The 21,697-nt window shown below is 38.6% G+C and overlaps 1 protein-coding gene across 1 annotated transcript in view; it reads left to right on the top strand.

The window, feature by feature from the left end:
* LOC139713239 (RILP-like protein 1) overlaps nt 1-20,319 on the top strand; it is a 36,255-nt gene extending 15,936 nt beyond the window's left edge. The window contains exons 5-8 of the mRNA XM_071624984.1: nt 9,329-9,673; nt 11,236-11,387; nt 12,531-12,620; nt 20,013-20,319. Coding sequence (XP_071481085.1) covers nt 9,329-9,673; nt 11,236-11,387; nt 12,531-12,620; nt 20,013-20,319 — 894 coding nt within the window. The remainder of the gene's footprint in view (nt 1-9,328; nt 9,674-11,235; nt 11,388-12,530; nt 12,621-20,012) is intronic.
* Nucleotides 20,320-21,697: the final 1,378 nt, after the last annotated feature.

Below are 21,697 nucleotides of genomic sequence, written 5' to 3'. Positions count from 1 at the left end.
GTTGCGGAATAATCACGCAAAACGTCGAGGGGGGGGGGGGCCAAAATGCCCCCCCCCCTCCCGGTGGGAATAGGGTTAAACCTTGAGACAAAGGCTTATACTATATAATGTAGATCAATATCTACATCCTGTATGCTGAGATTTAATTGATAACCCCCTCAAAATGTATATTTTGACGTACAATTGACATCCATTCAGTTTGTGTGCCTTTTGTTGGTGACAGTTTTAGAAGCACCTAAGTTGTAAAACACATCTTAGTGCATTTCAGCTCTAGACGTACAACTTCATTTTCAGTCATACACCGGTGATGCTCCCTCAGTACACTGTACATGTATACAGTAAGCTTCATTTTGATGTTCTTGTATGATATTGCAGGGGCAGAGCCAGGAATTCTGTACGGGGGGGGCAACTAATATTTCTGGTGTCACTTCCAGGTTTCATTTCATTTTTTCTTTTTATTTCTTTCGTTTTTAACGATAAATAAAGGGGGGCGTGTGCCTCTTGCGCCCCCCTCTGGATCTGCCACTGATATTGTACTGTATCACCCCAAACTATCAAAGTTTGTTTGGTGGTGGACCTCAATCTTGCAGACATTTACAGAATGCCATTAACACAGCAGAGTAATCAGTTTACTAAAATAACCATGCATTGGAGTGTTCCAGAATACCGACACATGTACAATACAGATAAGATATAAGTGGGTCGTTCTCTGAACAAGAAAATGCCGCCGCGCCGAGTATCACGTCACGATTAAGAGTGGTATTGATTTCGACATCATCGTTGTGTTTGCCTTTTTATGATATCACTGGTTCTGCAAGGAGGAGGAATCGGTGTAGGAATGGGGGAACCAACCATGGAATAGATCCATGAACCAGCCATGCTAGCTCTCCAAGCAGATGTTGGGTTCATGCATTAAACTTTGTCTCACAGTATTATTACTGTATAAAAGTGACTTGCATGTCTACAATGAGACCTGTACCGTTGGCTTTTGGACCCACATTGTGGGCTCGTTGGTGGGTGAGGGGCTCAAGGTTGACAAAGGTCCATGTATCAAGGGGTGAAATACCGTACCATCTGGTGAACTCCCACTGTGCTTAAAAGGCACAAACAGATCTTGAGGGATGTACGGTATGTAAGATTGGTGTCAGGGATTGAGGCTTAGGATCACGAAGACAAGAAAAAAATTACTATTTAAAGGGATCGTATAGTTTTGCTTGAGACCTAACGTCAGGTTTATAACATATTTTTTTTGAAATAATGAGAAACCTCTTATGAAATATAAAAGAGCATGTAATTTCAAGAAAGATTCAATGTTTATTTGATGAAAATTAGTCTTGAAATGGAGATATCAAAAAAAGCGATTCTAATAAAATTAGCAGGCAACAACTTTTATTGGGATCTTTTTGTTTTACTTTGTGTTTAGATATCTCAGTCATTTCAAAACTATTTTCATCAAATAAACTTTTGATTCCCCTTAGAATTGTACATGCTCTTTAATACTTCACAGAGTGTTTTCTAAATATCTCACAAAACGTTACAAGCTGAATCCTCACCTCAACCAGTGCTGTACAGTCTCTTTTGTGTGGTTTGGGACTTACATGTAGGTGTGTGATTTCATTCATATGGCATGGATATGATGAGGATTATAATTTGCAAAAAAACTTGGTTATTCAACCATGTTCACAACATTTGCAACAATGCAAAGTGTATAAATGGATTAAATGACAATAGATTTGTTTCAGGCAGATACAACAGTAACTTCAGGTGTACAGGCTGGTTGGACTTACATGTATGAGGTCATCAGGATTTGGTCATGAATCAACCTGCATACACACAAACACACACACCATCAAAAATTCATTGTACAAATGTACTGTAAAATGAAGATTCTTTGTGGCCATGGCCCTGTCATTTCATCACATTGTTTTGCATTGTCATCAAATGCCCTCTTCCCAAATTGTCTTCCGTTCGGCTTCATATCACCACATCATCGTGTCAGTGATCCTTTTGCTTTGTCACTCAACATAGGACACTGACGTACATCCTGGAAATACCACTGGAACGAGGACAAAAAAAAAAATGGCAGGAGACAAAAAAAGAAAAGATAACAGCGTTTGAGAGCACTCAGTAACTTCCTCTTCAAGTGAAATGTTGGCAAATGGTTTTCGTAGGCAAATTTGTGTGTAGGTGGAACCTATGTTTGGCAGTCTGCGTAAGTGGAGTGTTCTATTCACTTCCCCTCTGTCTGTCTGTCTGTATGTCTTTCTCACTTTCTCACTCTCTTCCTGGAATGTACACGTTATGCTTACTTATAAATATTTCTGACTCGTCTCCACAAAATGACAAAATTAGTCTCGTTGAACATCTGAATTATGATTGGTCATTATTTCATTTATCAGATAATAAGCTGTCCAAGAATATTAAGTATTTCCCACTCTATTTTCAATTAATCTACCACACTATGGTTGGAAAGTTTACCACAAGACCAGGCCAGTTTTACAGAATATCAGCTTTATGAAGTTTTCAATGACTCAGATGTAAGTGTACGCTACAGGAGGTTAGGTGTTCAGACACAACACAGATATTTGCAGGTCATTTCAAAATCCAAATCCAATGCACTCCATACAAATGGAAACATTTAGATCTTTAAACATTCTCAGACTTTGAACTTGAGATACAAAATACAACACATGAAGGCATGATATCAAAGTTTGTAGATTTTTTGTACTGATATCATGGACTGATGTCTTTGTTTTCAGACACATTACTCTCGTTTTACAGTTTCTCAGCTAGAATGTGTGTATGACTTTTTTTTTTGGGGGGGGGGGGGGTAAGGTTTTAGTGGGTCACACTTCATTACCCTTGCAAGTCTCTGCAGTGATATTCATTGTATAATATTATATTTAAGGAAAAACAGGAGAAATATTCAGACAGATTAGTTTAGGGTGTGTATGCCAGACAGTGTCTGGTGTAATCTATACACTATTGTGTAGTATCCATACTCTGTAATGTAAACATGATGGTCTCTAATTTTTCCTGTATGTATAGGTTGTTAGCATACAATCTCGACACACTATTTCATAAATTCCAGTAATTCAGACAGAGACAAGAACATACTATAGACTACAGCATGTAATCTATCCAGCCAGCACACTTGATAATCACATGTTGTGAAATAGGTGGTACTGTAGTCTACAGAGAAACAGAGACAATTGGACATATTAAAGTCTGCAGGAATACATTGGGTCTGCATTGTCAAGACTACTCCCAGTCACATGAGCCGCTGCTTCTGAAGTGCCTATTACTGATCAGCAAACATCTGGCAGGTTTCGAGTGCCATGCTGCTATTTGATGAGACAGATTGGCAGGGGTATCAACTTTCTCTGTTCATCATTCAGCTGTCACAGTGTTGTCAAATGTGAAATTCATACCCAGCACATTAGTTGATAAAATCAAATGATGTTATTCAAAGAATTAGGGGGTACCGGAGGGTGTCTTGAAGGTGATAGACTACCTGACAATTATGCTCCCATAGCCCACAGAGAGAAAATATTTCTGAATGATGGCTTACACAAAGATTATTGCATTGAAAATGTACAATGCAGGACACTGACCTTTCATATATGCGTATACCTTCTTGTATATGTGCACAAATGGTGTACATTGTATACATGTGGAAATCAATGATTTTGTAGGGCTTTGAAATTTGCAAAAAGTGCCATCACATGATAAGACATCTAGGATGTTAAATACATATAGTCACTTTGTGCTTGGTGAACATTACTCTGCATCTGAACTAATGACTATCTGTAGAGACATACTTCATTACATTCACAGACAGACAATTTGGTCTTACAGTATGTAGGGGATATCTTTTTAATCGTGTATTCTGAAAAGTGTACTTTTTTCACGTGAAGGGGGAGGGAATACAACATACAGTACATATCTGTGTTTCATGGTAGTATGCACCCCTCCTGGATAAGAATTCACAATGAACTGACATAATTTGGAGATATACTAGAAACAGAGTCAGTGAAAGATACATGTACAGTATGTACATAGATTCTGGCATGAATTAGAAGTCATCACATGTTTTATAGATAAAATGGCATCAGTCACATTCATATTCATGTGAAAATTTGACAAAGGGATATCATTCTTGTTTTTCTAATCTATTTTGGCTTTCACATAAAGCTGTGCCTTACTGAATTCAAGAGGATAAACTTTTTGTATATATATATATATATATATATATATATATAATATATTAATTTAAATTATTCTATGGATTAGATTACATACAATGACTTTATAAAGGTTATACTAATAATTATTGGGTATTAACATTTAGATATTTTCATAGTTTTGTAGGATTTCTTTCACTATTATGATGCTTTCACTTTTTTGTTTATTCACATGTGGCTTTACTCTTTTCATCATTGTGTTTCCCCCAAAACAGTTTTTAAGTAGCATACACAGTCTGCTTCCCATCAAAAATTAAGAAGATGTATCATGTCTCCTGAATAGATCGTTCACAGTTCTTTCCTGCAGGCCATTGTATCTCCTGTGGTGTCAAGAGCCTTCTATAAAAGTGATGAGTCCATGGGTGTCATTGGCAGCCATAGATAACGTGTCAGATGAGATCTGCACATGTATAATTATGTAGTTCAAATGCACCCAGCAGGTCCATCAGAAAAGGTCACCCTGTTGGACAAAATATCAACAGACTTAAAGGGACTGTACAGTACTGGTTGAGGTAAGGATTCAGGTTAATACCATTCCTAAGTGAGATAATGAGAAACCTCTCATGAGACATGAAAGAGCGTGTAATTTTAAGAAGGATCCAACATTTATTTGATGAAAATTGGTTTTCAAATGGCTGAGATATCCAAAAAAGTGATAATAATAAAAGGCGACATGCCACGCCTTTTATTAGGATCTCTTTGTTTCACCTTGTTTTGGGATATCTCAGCCATTCCAAGACCGATTTTCATCAAATAAACTTTTGATACCCCTTAGAATTGCATGCTCTTTGACATCTCATAGAGTGGTTTCTGAATATCTCGCAGAACGTTAAAAGCTAAATCCTTACCGCAATCAGAACTGTACACCCCTTTTAAAGGTAGCAGTCAGATCTTTAGATGTGAAGCTATACATGTATCAGACCTCTTGTTGTTGCTTGATGATGTCACTCCTTCGGGGGAAAAAAAGCATCTTTAATACATCTCTCATTAAAAAGGTTTCTCTTCATCATTTCTTAGAGAGACATTGTAAAACATGCAAGGGTGGTACAGTCTTGTGCTGACCCAGACAGACTGGAAAAATTCTGAGTTAAGCAAACATGATCCAAATCATCATGTTATGATTTGAAAATGTTCCCTGTAGCACTGCAGACAAATATTGCTCTGCCTGGCGAGCTCTAAACCAAGGAGCACCAAATCCACTAATTTTCCACTAGCACTCATAAAACAAGGGAATAAAGACTCTACCGGTCTAAAATCTGTCTATAAAGTGGACCAGCCTGAGCCATATCACTCGTTTAGTGCCAAAGATGCTAAAATGTATCTGGAAACAGATTATTTATATAAAAGTATGCAAAATAAAGTAGCCATACAAGCCTGTTGAAAACTAGTCGAGTTTGGTTTAAATAATGAGGGCGGACCCCTCTACAAAGTACACCTCATTTAGAGGCTTGAAAATTTAGAGGGACTACTAGTACATTTGTTTCAGCATACAAGCTTGTAGATTCAGAAAAAAAAAAATGTTTTTTTTTTTCCAGTAGTAAAATCATAGTCCTTCTTTGAGGATTGCTTTGGAAGCAGAGTTTGAGCAGAAAAACAAAACAAACAATACAAAACTTGCATACTTCCAGACTGGAGTGAAATGAGTTGGTTTACTGTAATACAGTGTAGATATGAAACACAAAAGACTCTGAATCTTTTGTGTATTTTGTTGGGTTTTTTAATCTTTATTTTTAACTATGGAGAATTGTTTACAGGTGTGAGACCAACCCTGCTCTGTCTACCAGCAACTTATCCATTCAAATCTTAATTCAAAATTTTCAGAACTTGTTGGAAATAAGTTGGTTCACTTTAATACATGAAATACAAAAGACACTGAATATTTTGTGTATTTATTCTCAGCAGTGGAGAATTAGTTTTACTGGTGCCAGACCTACCATGTTCTCTCTACCAGCAACTTCTCCATTCTCATCTGAATGAGAATCACTCAGCTGATGTTGGCGTTGTGTTTTTTGCCTGTCAAACATCAGCAGAGACAGTTGCATTATATAAATGAAAGTGCTTTTCGAATGTGAAAGGGGACCCAGAAATAATGTTGGTGATCATGATAATACTATGTATATCTGGATTTTTTTCAGTGCAGTATTATCATTGAGGCAATTCATTTTTTTATGATGATTTTTTTTTTGTCAGAAAAAAAAAAGTTTGAATCTGCCATCAATCTGTGGGCCCATATGGCAAATGCCTGCTTGCTTTTTTCTTTCCTTGGTGATGTTCATAATACCAGTGAATAAGTGCTCTTCAGATATTAGAGATATAATTCATTTTGACACAAACTTCTCATTCTTTTTTAATGGATTGATATCTCAGGAGGTTTAAACCCAGTTAGGACGGGCTGATTTTGCTGCAACACGCATTCTCCATGGACACTTGCTTGATTATACTCAGGACTTGTCCTCAGTGGGTTAGTACCCTGCAGTGGTTCAGAAAAAAAAAGAAACATGATATATATTGTTATTATTGATAATAGAAATGGTGCATATATACATGTATTATGAATGTATCTGTTCCTCTTTCATTCACATCTATGATGTGAAATACCGATTTCGCAGGTAAAAGACATTATAGAATGGGTAGGTAGAAGACATTACAGAATGGGTAGCGAGAATCCTGTGATCTTATTGGTCGAGAGCTATGTATTGATTTTGTACTGGCCGCAAGCTGAGTCACAGTGGTAAACATGTTATCACGCACTTGTAGCAAGAGTATGCGCACTTGTAACAAAGGTTCGCGCACTAAGCAAGCGTTCGCGCACTCAGTACGAGACGCCTATTGGCTAAAACAACTATGCATCAGTTTTTACTGCATGCATGGTTCTGAAGAAAAACCATGCGTCCAGTATGGTTTTCAGGCTCTCATCTATGGCAAGCCAAAAGGAAATGCATCCAGTAAATTTGTCATCGGGCAACACGATAGAAAAATGGGTTTTTGGCAAGAAAATTACCCATTCTATAAAACAGATGACACACATGTCTTTTCGTGCATCCGTTGGAATATGGTGGGCATGCGGTAAATATGGCATTTAGCCTAAACCCAATCGGCTTCGCCTCGTGGGTTAAGCATTCCATACATAGTTACCCTATGCACACAATTCCGACTGACGCACTCAGACCTGTGCATCATTTGTATGACTGTTCCTACAAATTTGTATACAATGAAACAAAGATTGAGCAATCCTGCAGTCTGTAGAAGGAAGCTCACTTTATGTGAGCTACAAGAGTTGTGAATTTGGGGTTTTTTTTAACGAAACATGATAATGATGATATACTTAAAAGGATAACATTGCAGGCTGTCATGGCTTTTAGTTGTCGATCTTAATCACTTCCTTTTGGGTTGTGTTGCATGATGTTACTGACATAAATACCTCATTTCTGTCGTAGGGAGTGCCAGATAGAAAGTGTCATTAATCCTTTCCTGTAAGCCATAAATTTGCATTTTGTAGTGTTTTACTTTGTATTTATCCTTTTTCTGGCATGAACATCCCAATGAACCTGTCCAGAAATGTCTATAAATAATATCACTGAATTAATGCTGGAGGTTTTCTGTACTGTAGCACTACATTGTACGAAACAGAAATGTAATATTGGCAACATGTAATGTATCTTTCTTTTTTTAAGTGAATCAGGATGAGGTCACCCATTTTCAGTTTCAATCTGATTATTCTGTATCATTACTGTAGTTTACATAAAACGTAGAACACACTTACTTCACAAACACAGTATGGTGTGTGTAGAATTATAGTCACACACACTATGGATGGTCAGTGTGTCTTGTAAAGATATACACGTACATGTACAGACTATATGGGTTAGGGTTAAAGGGACTTTACAGTACTGGTTGAGGTAGGGATTCATGTTTTTAACATTCCTAAGTGAGATAATGAAAAGCCTCTTATGAAATATGGAAGAGCATGTGATTTTAAGAAGGATTCAACATCTATTTGATGAAAATTGGTTTTCAAATGGCTGAGATATCCAAAAAAGTGCTAATAATAAAAGGCGACATGTCCCAACTTTATTAGTATCTCTTTGTTTCACCTTGTTTTTGGATATCTCAGCCATTTCAAAACCGATTTTCATCGAATGAACTTTTAATACCCTTTAGAACTGCATGCTCTTTGACATCTCATAGAGTGGTTTCTGAATATCTCACAAAATGTTAAAAGCTAAATCTTCACCTTGACCAGAACTGTACACCCCCTTTAAGGTTTGGGTTAGAAGACATTACATGTGCACAAACTGCCGTACTTTTGTCTGCATGTGCTCATCATGAACATCTGTGTGAAGTATTGTATGCGGTACCATGGTTATGGGACATTATTAAGGCAGGGGTATTCATCCCCTTCAGTGATATTTTTAGTTTTCTCTGTATGTGATCATCCTGAATATCTCTGTAAAATATGTTGCCATGGTTGCTGGACTACATTAAGGCTGGGGTATTGATGACATTCAGTGATTTGTCTAGTTTTCTCTGTACCGATATGTTAACATTCTGAATATCTGTGTAAAGTATGTTGCCATGGTTACTGCACAATATTAGGCTGGGGTATTAAAGGTATTGTTTACCATAGGGAGCAGTGATTTAAAAAATGTTTGAGTCATCACATTTGATGCAAATGTGTAGGTCAGTTGTATCACAAAACATCCTACCATCATATACAAATTTGCAATAAAGCCTAAAGTATTTAAGGAGATACCACTGTTCCTCTCCATAAACCATAACTTATGGTTTATTTTAGAAACAATTTTATTATAACTATTGTTCATATTTTGTATATTTACAATGCTTTGTATTTATTACACTGATTAACACTTTTACACTGGTTGTTTCTATCCCTAACTCACATTTTAGAACTATTTTGAAGCACTAAATCTGGGTTTTGGTTTCTTAATGGTAAATAATGCCTTTAATCACGTTCAGTGATATGTCTGTAGTTATCTCTGTTTGATCATCCTGAACATCTGTCTTATATTCTTCTTCTTTTTTGTATACTTTACCTCCTTTTTTGTATCTTTTGGCTACCATAGCTGCAGCAGCAGGTGGAGAGGCTGGCCAAGGTGAACAGCAACCTGCGCCGGAAGCACGACGTAATGGAGAACCACTGTCGCTCCCTCATGCGGCAGAAGTCCACCCTCCAGGTGAACGTCATGACCCTCAACAAGAATCTCAATGCCCAACGCTCCCTGATGGAGGTGGAGGAGGAGGATGAGGATGAGGAGGAGGAAGAGGAGGAGGAGAAGGAGGCGGTGGATGAGGGGAAGAAGAGGAAGACGAAGAAGAAGTTGAAGGAGAAGGAGGGAGGAGAGGGCAAGGGCGGGACCGAGACGGAGCCATCGAGTTCGGAGAATGAGGAGAAGAAGGCAACGTGCGAGGTATGCCATAGGGCTTGCTTCCTAGATACCGGTATCTGGACAAGAGCCAGTACCGGTATGTGATACCTTTAAACCTGTGCTTTCTTTGACATTTGGCAGGCCTTCTTGATTACCTTTTTTGCTGATTAGTGCAGATGTCTGGGAAGGTAGTGGCAATTAGTATATGTAGATGTTTATATGTTTGGAGGGATTAGCTGAATGCTTGTACAAAAAGTTTGCAAATTCTAGTTACAATGTGGGCACATAAAAGGTCAATGGATATTGGACCATTGCAAATTCACAAACTATTAAAACAACTCCTTCAACCCGTTGAGGACGCCTAGTATGCTAGGGCAAGTGTCTATGGGAAATGCATGTTGTAGCAAAATCAGCCCATCCTCAATGGGTTAAGCAATATTTGGCCGAGTCCCATGTCTTCCAGTATTAAGTTGGGTTTGGTTTCCGTGGAGACAAGCAGGATATTTCACAACAGAACATAGGAGCTTTGTTAGTCATCACTCATCTTTCATTTTAACCCATTGAGGATGGGCTGATTTTGCTACAACATGCAATTCCCATAGACACCTGCCCGAGTATACTCGGAACTTGTCCTCAACGGGTTACGTGACAAATATTGAATGAAGGCTTTTGGTAATTACTGTAAAAGAGGATATCTTCGCGTGACTAATTTTTCGCGCTTGGCCGGGTCGGAAGAGTTTCGTGTGTTTTTAATTCCGCGGAATCAAGACATCACGCACAGGCGCTAGGCACATATGGCAAGCAAAAATATTCGCGTGCTTTTATTTTTGCGCTAGTTTCTGGTTGCGCGAAATGCGCGAAAATTTGAACACCGCGAAAATTTCCACTTTTACAGTATGGAGGATGCAATGATTTTTTCTTCCTTCCTTCATGGATTGGTTGATTCAGGAAACATGAGAAGAACTCATCAAATGATCATGTTAGGTCATAAACACCACATTGTCAACACAGAAACAGAAAGTGGTCAGTGCTTTATTAGAGAACAGAATATCTCAGTCAATATAGTCGATTTTCCTAGTTGGGTATCAATTGAAACATAATTCTGGTTTCATATTTCAGTGGATACTGACTCATTTGTCAGATGCCATTTTCAGCTAGATATGAGAATATTGAATGCATCGTGGTAGTGATCAAATGCCTGATTGCCTTTCTGCTTCCTGAATAAGCCACAAAAAAAAAAAAAATTAGATTAATGCATCACAGAAAAATAGAGTAGTTAGGGTGGTTGCTGTTCTTACAGGCCATTTCTTTGTTTGGTTTGGGTTTTTTTATGGAGCATGCATGGACTATGCCTAGATTTCATTAGGCAAGGTACGCAACAAAATAATAGACAAACCAACGCCAGTGATGATTAACCTCCTCCTTGTTTGGCGGAAGTAAAACGTTGGGTCAGGGATTTCTTTATTGTGGGACGGTTACGCCAATGCACCAATTTTTTAATTTCTTTTTTTTTTTTTTGGGGGGGGGGGAGGGGTGTCCTAACATATAAAAGCATTTATATAATGTGTATCGTATATTCCACCTCAATAACCATATTTTCGTAGATTGACTGCAGGAGGGAAAGTCGCCGAGCGGTCATCAAGCGTGACCCCGACCGGCCCCGCTTCACCCTCACTGAGCTGAGGAAGGTCCTGGAGGAAAGGGATGACATGCACCTCAAGGTGGTCGCCTTGGAGGTGGAGTTGGAGGAATACAGGTACATCTTATTTTCTCCTTCTCTTTTTTTTTCTCTTCTCGTTCTCTCCTCTCTTTCTATGTCATCTCTCTCTCTCCACCTTTGAGGAGGAATTGGAGGAATACAGGTACATCTTATTCTCTCCTTGTCTTTTTTTTCTCTTCTCTATCTCTCCTCTCTTTCTATGTCATGTCTCTCTCCACCTTTGAGGAGAAATTGGAGGAATTCAGGTATATTTCATTATCTCCCTTTGCTCTTCCTCTCTCTCCACCTGCCTACCTATCTATCTAGATTATATCTACACTTGTATATCTCTCTCTCTCTGTAATTTTTTATTGATCTTTTTCCGTTTTTCCCCTTCGATCGCTTTCATTCTCCACATCAAAGTATAAATCAATCTTTCTTTAATATTCACTACCTCTCTTCATCTCTCTCTCTCTCTTTCTTGCACTCTCTTTCTCTCTCTCTTCCTCTGTCTTCACCTGCCTACCTGTCTATCTATCTACCATGGTGTATAGTATATCTACATACAGTGTATCTTCCTATCTCTCTATTTCTTTTTTCTCCATTCTCATTCTGTGTATGCTTGTAGGACAATTACCCCCTGGACAATTACCTCAGACCCTCTCCCGTCTGTCCCTATCTGAATATTATTCTGTGTACACTTGTAGGACAATTATCCCCCGGACAATTACCCCAGACCCTTTCCCTGGCACTAACCCTAATCCTAATCCTGAACCTCACCCTTACCCATACTCTAACCCTAACTCCAACCCTAATCTTTACTCTAACCATATCACTAACCAGTATTTAGGTGGGGGTGTGATTGTTCTCGGGAGGTAATTGTCCTGGTACGCTGGTTATGTATGTAAAAATCGATCTATCTACATATGTATCAACTTTAACTATTTCTCTCTCTCTCTCTGTCAATTGTCAATCAAATAAGATATTTTCATTCATGTTAACCCTTTTTCATGTTGCTCTTTTGTAGACCAAGGATGCTTGTTCACCATTTTTTCCACTCCATACATTCTGCTTCTGCTGAAAAAAAAATTCAAGCCATTCTCTCCCACCCTCCCCCCCCCCCCCCCATCCAGCCTCAGGCCCTGTGCTGTCTCATACTCATGTTTTCCCATTCTAACTTTCATCTTCGTCAATCTACAGACCGAAAGAGGAACCACGCCCGTGCGCGGGGAATGTCCCAAGCTCGGAAGAAATGCCGTGCAAGGAGGGGACGTCCGGAATCAGAAAATTGTAAGTCTGTGGGACGGAGACATCCACCGATGCTGCTTCGGCTGTCTTTTGAAGTGTTTCACTTTCGTTTTTCCTGCTGCATTTTTGCGAGCAAGTGCAAAGATATGAGTGAAACAAGATTTCCTTGTGGAAGACAAGTGTAGGTTTAACTGTATTGCAATTTATGTTCATCGAGTCCTGGATCGCATTGACAGTAAAACAATTTTTGCTGCATGTTGGACAGATACCGTTTTAAGTAATCTGACCCAATAGCTAAAAATTTCAACCAATATATTCATTGAAAATTGACACTATTGGTTCATGAATGGATCCACAACTTTGTGATGTTCTTCTTCTTGCGTTCACTACAAGATACTCTCTGTGTGGGACTAAACACCACCACTCTATTCTGCACATTTGCACATGCACTGGGCCGAGAGAGTCTAACATGCACTCTGAATGATAAGGGGCAGAATGAATGAATGCCTCAAATTGGTCCTGGAGTATCAGGAACACAAATGACTTGCTTCTCTTTGTTTTATGTTTTATGTAGATTTTTATCAAACATTTTTAGAAAACAAATCAGTCTTTGTGGATGGCTGATTAATTTCACAACACATTTAACCTCTGTGTGTGGTTATATTAAACTATTTAAAAAAAAACATGAATAGGGTATGAGTACAGTGCATCTACCATCACAAAAGAATCAGGGCATTTTTGTCAGGTTACATTATTGTTTGTTTTTTTCATTTTCTTTTGTTTCATTAGGGGTCTTGTTTCTTTGTTGTTGTTGTTTTTTAGGGTGGGGGAAATACTGCCTACAGCTGTAATGATATAATGGTATCTACTTCATTCTTGTCAATATTGAGACCCTAGTTCTGAGGTAGGTCTTCAATACCCTCGGAAATATTCATTCAAACTCCCATGCCATAATATGACCTTTTTTTGCCAGTTTATCAGTGAGTAGTTTTCTTGTGTTTTGACCTGCACTCAGCAAAGCAGGCCAGAGTAACTCTCAAACTCTTGGAAATTCCCATTTGGCTAGACTAGCTGAGAGAAGATTTGTCACAGTGCATTTATTTTGTTCCAGTTTGTGTGAGAAGTTCTGTGAAAAATACTTGTACATCAAGTGTTGCGACTTACCTTGATATAATTTCAAAGTTTCTTTGCTGATATTTGTGGAATGTTTGGTCGTTGACAGCTCAGCAAACGTATGATTTATAAAGTTTCTACAGCATGGTGCCTATCAATATCACAAGACAATGTCCAATGTGCATGAGACATTTTATTTTTTTTTTGTCTTTTTCTCTCTGTATTTGTATTTTGTCCTGTCAAAAAGCATAAACCAAGCTGTTGACAAGTCTGAAGTTTTTGTTTCTGCCTTTCCTCTGCAGAATTATATTTTGTACGTTTCTACAGCATGGTGGCTATCAATGTCACAAGACAGTGTCCAATGCACCTGAGAAATTTTCTCCTTTTTTTTCAGTCTATCTGTGTATGTCCTATCAAAATGTAGTTACGCTGCTGACATGTCTCAAGTTTTTATTTCTTCCTCTCCTTTCAGCTCAAGAACGTTTGCCTCCTTTGATTGCGAAGATTTCTTTGAAAAATGCACTTTTACCCATTGAGTTTGAATTGAACTGCCTGGTGGCACATTTTGTTAATATTTCCTTAAACTTTTCTTAGTAGCTCTGTCGTTACCATCAGCCACCAGACTGTACAAAGTGTCCCTGACATTTTGCAACAGTGGTACTAGCAGGCCTGGGTTCAACCTAGATGGGACAGAGTGTTACTGGCAGACCTTAATAGTCCCATACACTGTTGCAATATGTTTTATCATCCCAATAGAGACCTGCAACCCTTTCTTACTTTGAATATGTAATTTGCAGCGTCAGTCGTCCTATGTGCGGATTTCTTGGCAGTGTGTGTTTGTGTACATGTTTGTACATTTGTCTGTGCATTTTACTGTCTGTGTGTCTGTCTGTCTGTCTGTCTGTCTGTCTCTATCTCTCTTTCACTCCCTCTCTCTCGCTTTGTCCTTCTGTCTATCTTCAGCTCTGTTTGTTGTGTTGTATATTTGTCAGTCCGTGTGTAGTCTGTCTGTGTGTCTGTGTGTCTGTCTGTGTGTTTGTGTCTGTCTGTGGGATGGTAGCTATGGCCTGGTACAATACAATCAGATCAGATATCACTTTAAATTTCAGTCTCATATAGACCCATTCGCATTCTTCCTTGGTACTGCTGAGTGATCACGTGTCCATCAAAGCAGTTTGCCATTTTGGGGAGAAAGTTAAAACCTGAGGAACTAAAAAATGTTATAATCTATAACTAATTTGTCTCCCCCAAGATCACTGATTAAACAGTATGCTTACAGGAGACATGATACTCTTTTGCTTTCTACGCACACAGATTTGCAGAGGCTTTAAACTACATCCACCACAAAAAAATTGGGGGAGTTAAAGACATAGCGTTGGTATCATAGTTTCCGTGGCGATGGTATCGAGGCAAGGATAAGACTTCAACTTTTTACTGCAAAATTTTGGAATGTTGCATGGCACTCTTGCATGGTGGCACTAATAAGATTTTGTTCATGAGAATGCACACTTTAATTTACTAACCCAAATTATGTGACTACTCATCTTAGATACCTCCTGAGGACTCGCATTTGTTTTGGAATATTGAATACATATGTGGATAGCAGCTTTGTTTGCTTCATGTTTGAAGTGAATTTAGCTGTACAACATAATTCATTCATTTCTCCGCTGGCGATTTGTCCTATTTACCTTGATATATTTGCCATGTGTCATTTTACTCATTTGTTTTGCTTTGTGTAGTGATTTTGATTTTATCAGAATGCATCAAATGTATAAGCTGTTATTTCTTTGAGGGTTTAATTTTCGCAAATTTTGCGAATCATTGTTGGACCACAAATTCTAACAACACGGGAAAATGTCGCCACGTGCTAGGGTAATTCTGCATGCGATATAGCCTCGGTGTCTGTTCATGCGAACAACATCTTGCGAAAATGACCGTGACCTCCTCATTCATGGAAATAACTCTACCTACAAAAAGCAGCTTATACAGTATCAAGTTTTCGATGTACAATGTGCTTTTAATTTCATCATGAATAAGAAGACATCCTGACCATTTGAGAATGGATGACTTACACTCCATTCAGACGATTCCCCGCTTTGCGGGGAATGTCCCGTTTGCCAGGACTTTTCCCGGCAATCCCATCGTGTGGACACCCGATGGGACATTCCCCGCTCCTCCGGCAAGCTTGTTGAGTCCAGCAACAAATGTCTGGCAGGGGACTGACCTTAATCTCTCACACAGCTGTTTTCCTCAGAAGTGCGCATGCTCGACATGTTGTGGCGAAGTACAGTAGTAGGCAATCATGAAGATCAGGCGCTGTACACGTTGCTATCGTATAAATTTGCAATCGCGCGCCCTACAGTGCCATGTACGGTGACCTAACACTCAGCTGCAACCACCAGCAGTGATTTTGTCCCCCTTTCAGCAGGGTACTTCAATGCATGTGTGGACGGTCAACCGTAAAACTCTCCAAATTGCCCCCTCAAAGTGGGGGGATCGTCTGAACATAAGGTGTATCACATCAGCTGGCTCATTATTATGAACTGATATTACAATGTACCAAGGTATGTGTTTCAGACTTCCCAAATAGAACACTTGAATACTTTCTGTTTCAGATTATATGCATTTTATTCTTCAACACAATCATACACAACTGTTGTACACTCTGCCATAGGCATGCTTGACATAGCAATAACTAACATAGATAATCCAAGAATTCATTTAGTGATGCAGAATTGAAATGATATTAGAATGTCACTTTGCTGCTGACCACTTCCCATTTACTCACTGTCACTCCACTTTTTGTATTTTTCCCCTCCATGTTATTGTCTTAACATCTAAAATCCAAGATTAACCCATTGAGGACAGACTGATTTGGCTACAACACGCTTTTCCCATAGACATCTGCCCGAGTATACTCAGGACTCGTCTTAAATGGGTTAATACCAACATATGACAGAGCACAGGTCAACTTACACTTTGTGAAGTTTAATTCTGTTCATCATGTGCAGTTGTTTTCTTAGGAGACCACCTACTCGAAGGTGGCACAAAGTTTAGATATTGATTTGTTTTGGTTTGTTTTACAATATGATGTATATAGCTATATTCCTTGCATGTTTCAGAATATTAACAGCAACTTATTAAGAAAGACAGATTATGCCAGATTTTTTTTTTCAGCTCTCCTCATTTCAGTTCTCTCGTAAGCTTCATCTTTAAAATATAATCTTACTACATATACTGAAGGTTGCTTCGGTGTGCTGAAACAATTTTTGAAAACATGTTTCTAACCCTAAAAACTAATTTTGCGCTTAGAATAATGAAGGCCAAAAAAAGAAAGTAAAGTTTATGCGGCTTTCATGGTGCAAATCACGTAGGCCTACTGCTGCTTTCTTCTTCCTTGTTTTGTTTTTGTTTGAAGAAGACTCTCTTTTTGTCATGTAACTACCACTTACTGCAAGAACTTTCAGATTTAATTCTAACTGATTTGTGGACAACAACCATCCTACATTTATTCCAACTGATTGACAAAGTGCCCTACATCGATGTAGGGCAATTTGTCAATTAGTTGCACTAAAAACACCTCGACGGAAGAATTTCATTAATTTAAATAATTACGCAGCACCCATTGCATGCTAGAAGGATTAGAACCAACACTTGCTGTCGGGCAAAAGCTTGATGGTCTAGTGGAGATGATGCCTGTCCGGAGACCAGGAGGTCGTAGGTTCGAATCCTGCTCGAGTGCGTACACCCATGAGTTTTTATTATGGCTACTACTAAAAAATACTGATCAATTCAGTGTTTATTTACATCGATGTAGGGCGATTTGTCAATCAGTTGCAATAAAAACACCTCGACAGAAGAGTTTCATGAATTTGAATAACATCCTACATTTGTACGTGCATTACTAATGACACTAATTCAACAGAGAGGGAAAGAAATTATGAATGTATGGAGTTTTCATTGCTTGCATTGTTAAAGTAACAATTTCACACCAAGTAGGATCGATTCATACAATCAGAATGATAGATGTCTTATCGAGATTGGACACAGGATAGAAAAGCTGTGGAATTCTAAGACTTGAGTTTCACATTTCTTTTTCAAGGAATGTATGAACGGGTGATGCAAAGACATCATCACGTCCACCAGGTTGAATACCGGTATGCGATGCGAGTAATATCACTGATTCATGGAAACATGAGAAAATTTTGGAATGCCATAACTTTCTTGCTATAGTTGAGATTATGATGAGACCTCTATCATTGTATTTGTCTGCCTATACTCTGTGTGTAAAAGCAACTTTGAACATGGTGTTGATAGTGTAATATAAAAAAAGAGGGCATGTGCTCTATGATGCACTATACTGGATTGTAGAACAACAAATACCAAATTGTCCTGAGTGCTGTTTTTGTTTCACCGAGGCCACAGGCTGAGGTAAATAGAACTGCATGAGGGATAATTTAGTATTTGGAGTTCTATAGTCCAGCACTGGTGCATCAATAGAACATGCCCTAATTGTTATTGCAAATAGGCGCCTCGATCTACATGAATTTTCCATAGGTTTAGGCCCTAGAAGTATTAGAGATCTAACAAATTATAGACTCACATACTGATTTCTTACACACAGAGTAACGTTAACCTTGTTTACATACAGCTAGCACAGCCGCATATGCGTATTGCTGAGCAGACTTGCTTATAATAAACTGCTACCTTCTGCGTCTATGCGTGCATATGTTGAAAGGCTTGCCCTTGTCCTACTAATCTCTGCAGATTTCTGTGTAGACAAAGTGTAGGCGTGCTGTTAGTTTTTGGTATATTGGCATGACTGTGCCACACTATACCAAAGTTTTTCCACAATCACGTGATGCAATCTAACCAATCAGACAGCATATTTCACTCCATGTATTTACTACTCGGCTAGTATAACTCTTTGTTGCACTGCAAGGGGTTTTTAATTCTAAAACCTTCCAGATGCAAAGAGTCCTATGCATGACCAATGTCATATGTTTCCGCATCATTCTAATTTGCAAATTTTTGCTTTATTTCGGTACATTTATCGTTGCCATACTGTTTAATATGCTGTACACATTCAACAGTGTGATGAAAAGTTTGTTCAATTCAAGATGTCTCTGTACAAGGTAGTACTATGAATTAAAGGGATCGTATAGTTTTGGTTGAGACCTAACTTCATTTTTTTTTTGTCATTTTGGGGTAAGATGAAGGGAAATCTCGTATCAAAATATGAAAGAGCATGCAATTTCGAGTGGAATTCAACGTTTATTTGATGAAAATTAGTTTTGAAATTGCTGAGATACCCAAAAAGAGTGATCCTAATAACAGTTGGGAACTACATTTTATTGTGATCGCTTTGTTTTACATTATTTTTGTATGTTTCAGCCATTCCAAAACTGATTTCCATCAAATAAACTTTAGAGTCCTCTTAGAATGGCATGTTCTCTACTATTCTATACGTGGTTTCTTGGTATTTCACAAAAAGTAAAAAGCCCAATCCTCATCTCCACCAATACTATACTACCTCTTATGACCTCATCTTCATGCAACACAACCATTGGCATGACACATCAATCCTTGATGACCCTTATTGTATGATAGTGTATTTGGCCAGCAACACCATTGTTGCACTTTCAATGAAGTGTAGCATGTACAATGTAAATCTTGTGTAGCATGTTGGTCTAGTAGATTAAGTTATCGAATGGTAGCCAATAATTTAATCATATAAAACTTATTCAAACTATTGAACCATGTATTTGTTGTTTCCACATAGACAGTGAAACCCAACTGTACCAAGTACCAAACATTGAGTTAATTACCAAGCAATTAAATTCTATATTTTGCACAGGCTTTATTGTGTGAAAAATCATGACCTATAACAGATTAAATGAAGAACAAGTGAAAGCATGATACATATGTACAAATATGTGCATTTCATAATATCAACGTGTCTGCCACACTTCATGAATTCCCATACTGCATGTTTTATGTTCTAGCCATTAGAAAGTGACAGAGAATATATTGGCCACTCTGTTTTGTCATGTCAAAGGCAGAAATGGTTAGGAACACACACACATACAAACAGCATGCACAACCAAACTGTTACATGCAAAACAATATGATATCCTTTTGGTCAGTTTCTTTTGCCATGTTTTGTGTTCTCTTCCTTTTGTGTTGCAGTTTTGTTTTATATTTCTTTTGATTTGTGTTGTATGAGTAATTCACCTGTCACCATTCCATCATTCAAGATTTGAACCAGGGATCAGACATTTTGTCAATTTTCTTCTTTTCTTTCTTTTTTTTATATTCCAGTTTCAATAATCTCTTTGGGATCGGCAAGAGTAAGACAGACGTAGAGGAGGAACTGAAAAATTTGGAAGTGCTGGACATTGAGAAAGAGGACATTCCATCGGCGGATGATGAAGAGATTCTCAATCTGTCCATGAGCTCGGACAATTCCAAGAACGGCTTTGCATCACCGCCCGCCGCCGTGCCGCGGAGGAACTCTGACCTGACGCAGAATCGCCGCAGCAGTGGCGGATCCGTTGTCATGAGCGGCAAGAACGAACACTGGTTCCTCAACGCCAAGCAGCGGTCGGCCAGTGAGGCGGAAATGTAAGAGATGACCGCTACGCCGCCGCACAAGTCCAGACTCGTGACGTCCGCCAGCAGCTCACGATCTCAATCTCCTGTGGAAAGGTGCTTGCAGATGTTTAAGGGCACGCCGTCGCAGAGTCCACACTCTGAGAACGTTGGAAACGAACCAAAGACGAACGCTTCTAACGGCGATGCCGGTGGCGGATCAAGAGACACATCGCCATCAAGATGTTATGATTCTTGTCTGGTTCCAATCCAGGATTTCGTTGGCACACCGTTTTAACATTGCTGATGAGCATTGTCATCCTTGAGTCCAGCATACAATATACATCTACTAAAAGCTGCCCTCCTGAATACACTGTAGACAAAAAGTACTCAATTGAAGCAGAAATGCTTCGCCTTTGCATTTCTATTATCATGGTAATTGTGATCAAAGCTTTTGCAGAAGTGTGAGACACAGTTTTCTTTTTACTTAATATCATATGTGCACATATCCTTCTATTCATACATATATTTTTCCTGGAAGCAAGTCCTGGTAATAATGCAATATCAAAGAGCATATTTATCTTCTAGAAATATTGTACTATTGCATATATAAGGACACTCGTTGTGTTGTGTGTCTTATACAGAATTATATGGAGGCAGTGCACCATGAGCAAGACACTTCTTTTAGTGCCTGTGACATTTCAGCGAGCAGATTTTTTTTTTTTTTTTTTTTGCCCCAAGCATCCAGCTGGTGATGAACATCAGAGCTTGCTGGACTCCATGGCACATCTGCAGGAGAATTCCTGGATCAGTGACCCTGAGACTGAGGAAAATAGCCCCCTCTAAAGTCTATGTATTGCAGACAAGTGTACCTTGAGAGTTGTTCATCTATCTTCATCCCAAGATTATAAACTTTGAATTATATAACATGGATAGCATGTGCAGCACAACTGACAGCTTAACAACTCCTAGCTACAAACCGTACCCTTCATATACACTTATTAGAGTCTTTACAGTGACAGATTGGGTAGACACAATGTAGTAGACAAGTCTACAAGTAACAAGGATGAACAGAATTCTGACATATATGCTTCTGACATGGTAATGCGTATGTAAGGGATTGTGTATACTGGTACCCAACATGATTTGGTTGTTAATGAGTGGATGTATTTTGTCTTCCAGATTTAAAAACAAGAATGATTATAATAACTGTTCAGCTACTGTAAAGCAAGATAGTTTCATAGCATGAAATTTCCACAAATTGGATCAGACAGCCTTTTCGCGGCATGAAATTTTTGCAAATTGCCTCTGGCATACCATGCGTATAGTGCAGACAAGAAATTTAATGTGCCTTTTTATTTTGCAAATCTTGGCTTTTGTGAAATTTCTGAAATATGATGCATGCAAAAATTTCT

Source organism: Diadema antillarum, unplaced genomic scaffold, assembly GCF_040938485.1.
Source record: "Diadema antillarum isolate AM-2024a unplaced genomic scaffold, OU_Dant_1.0 seq00001930_RagTag, whole genome shotgun sequence".
NCBI lineage: Eukaryota > Metazoa > Echinodermata > Echinoidea > Diadematoida > Diadematidae > Diadema > Diadema antillarum.
Note: the sequence above shows the minus strand (reverse complement) of the source record. Positions and strands in the feature narration are given on the sequence as shown.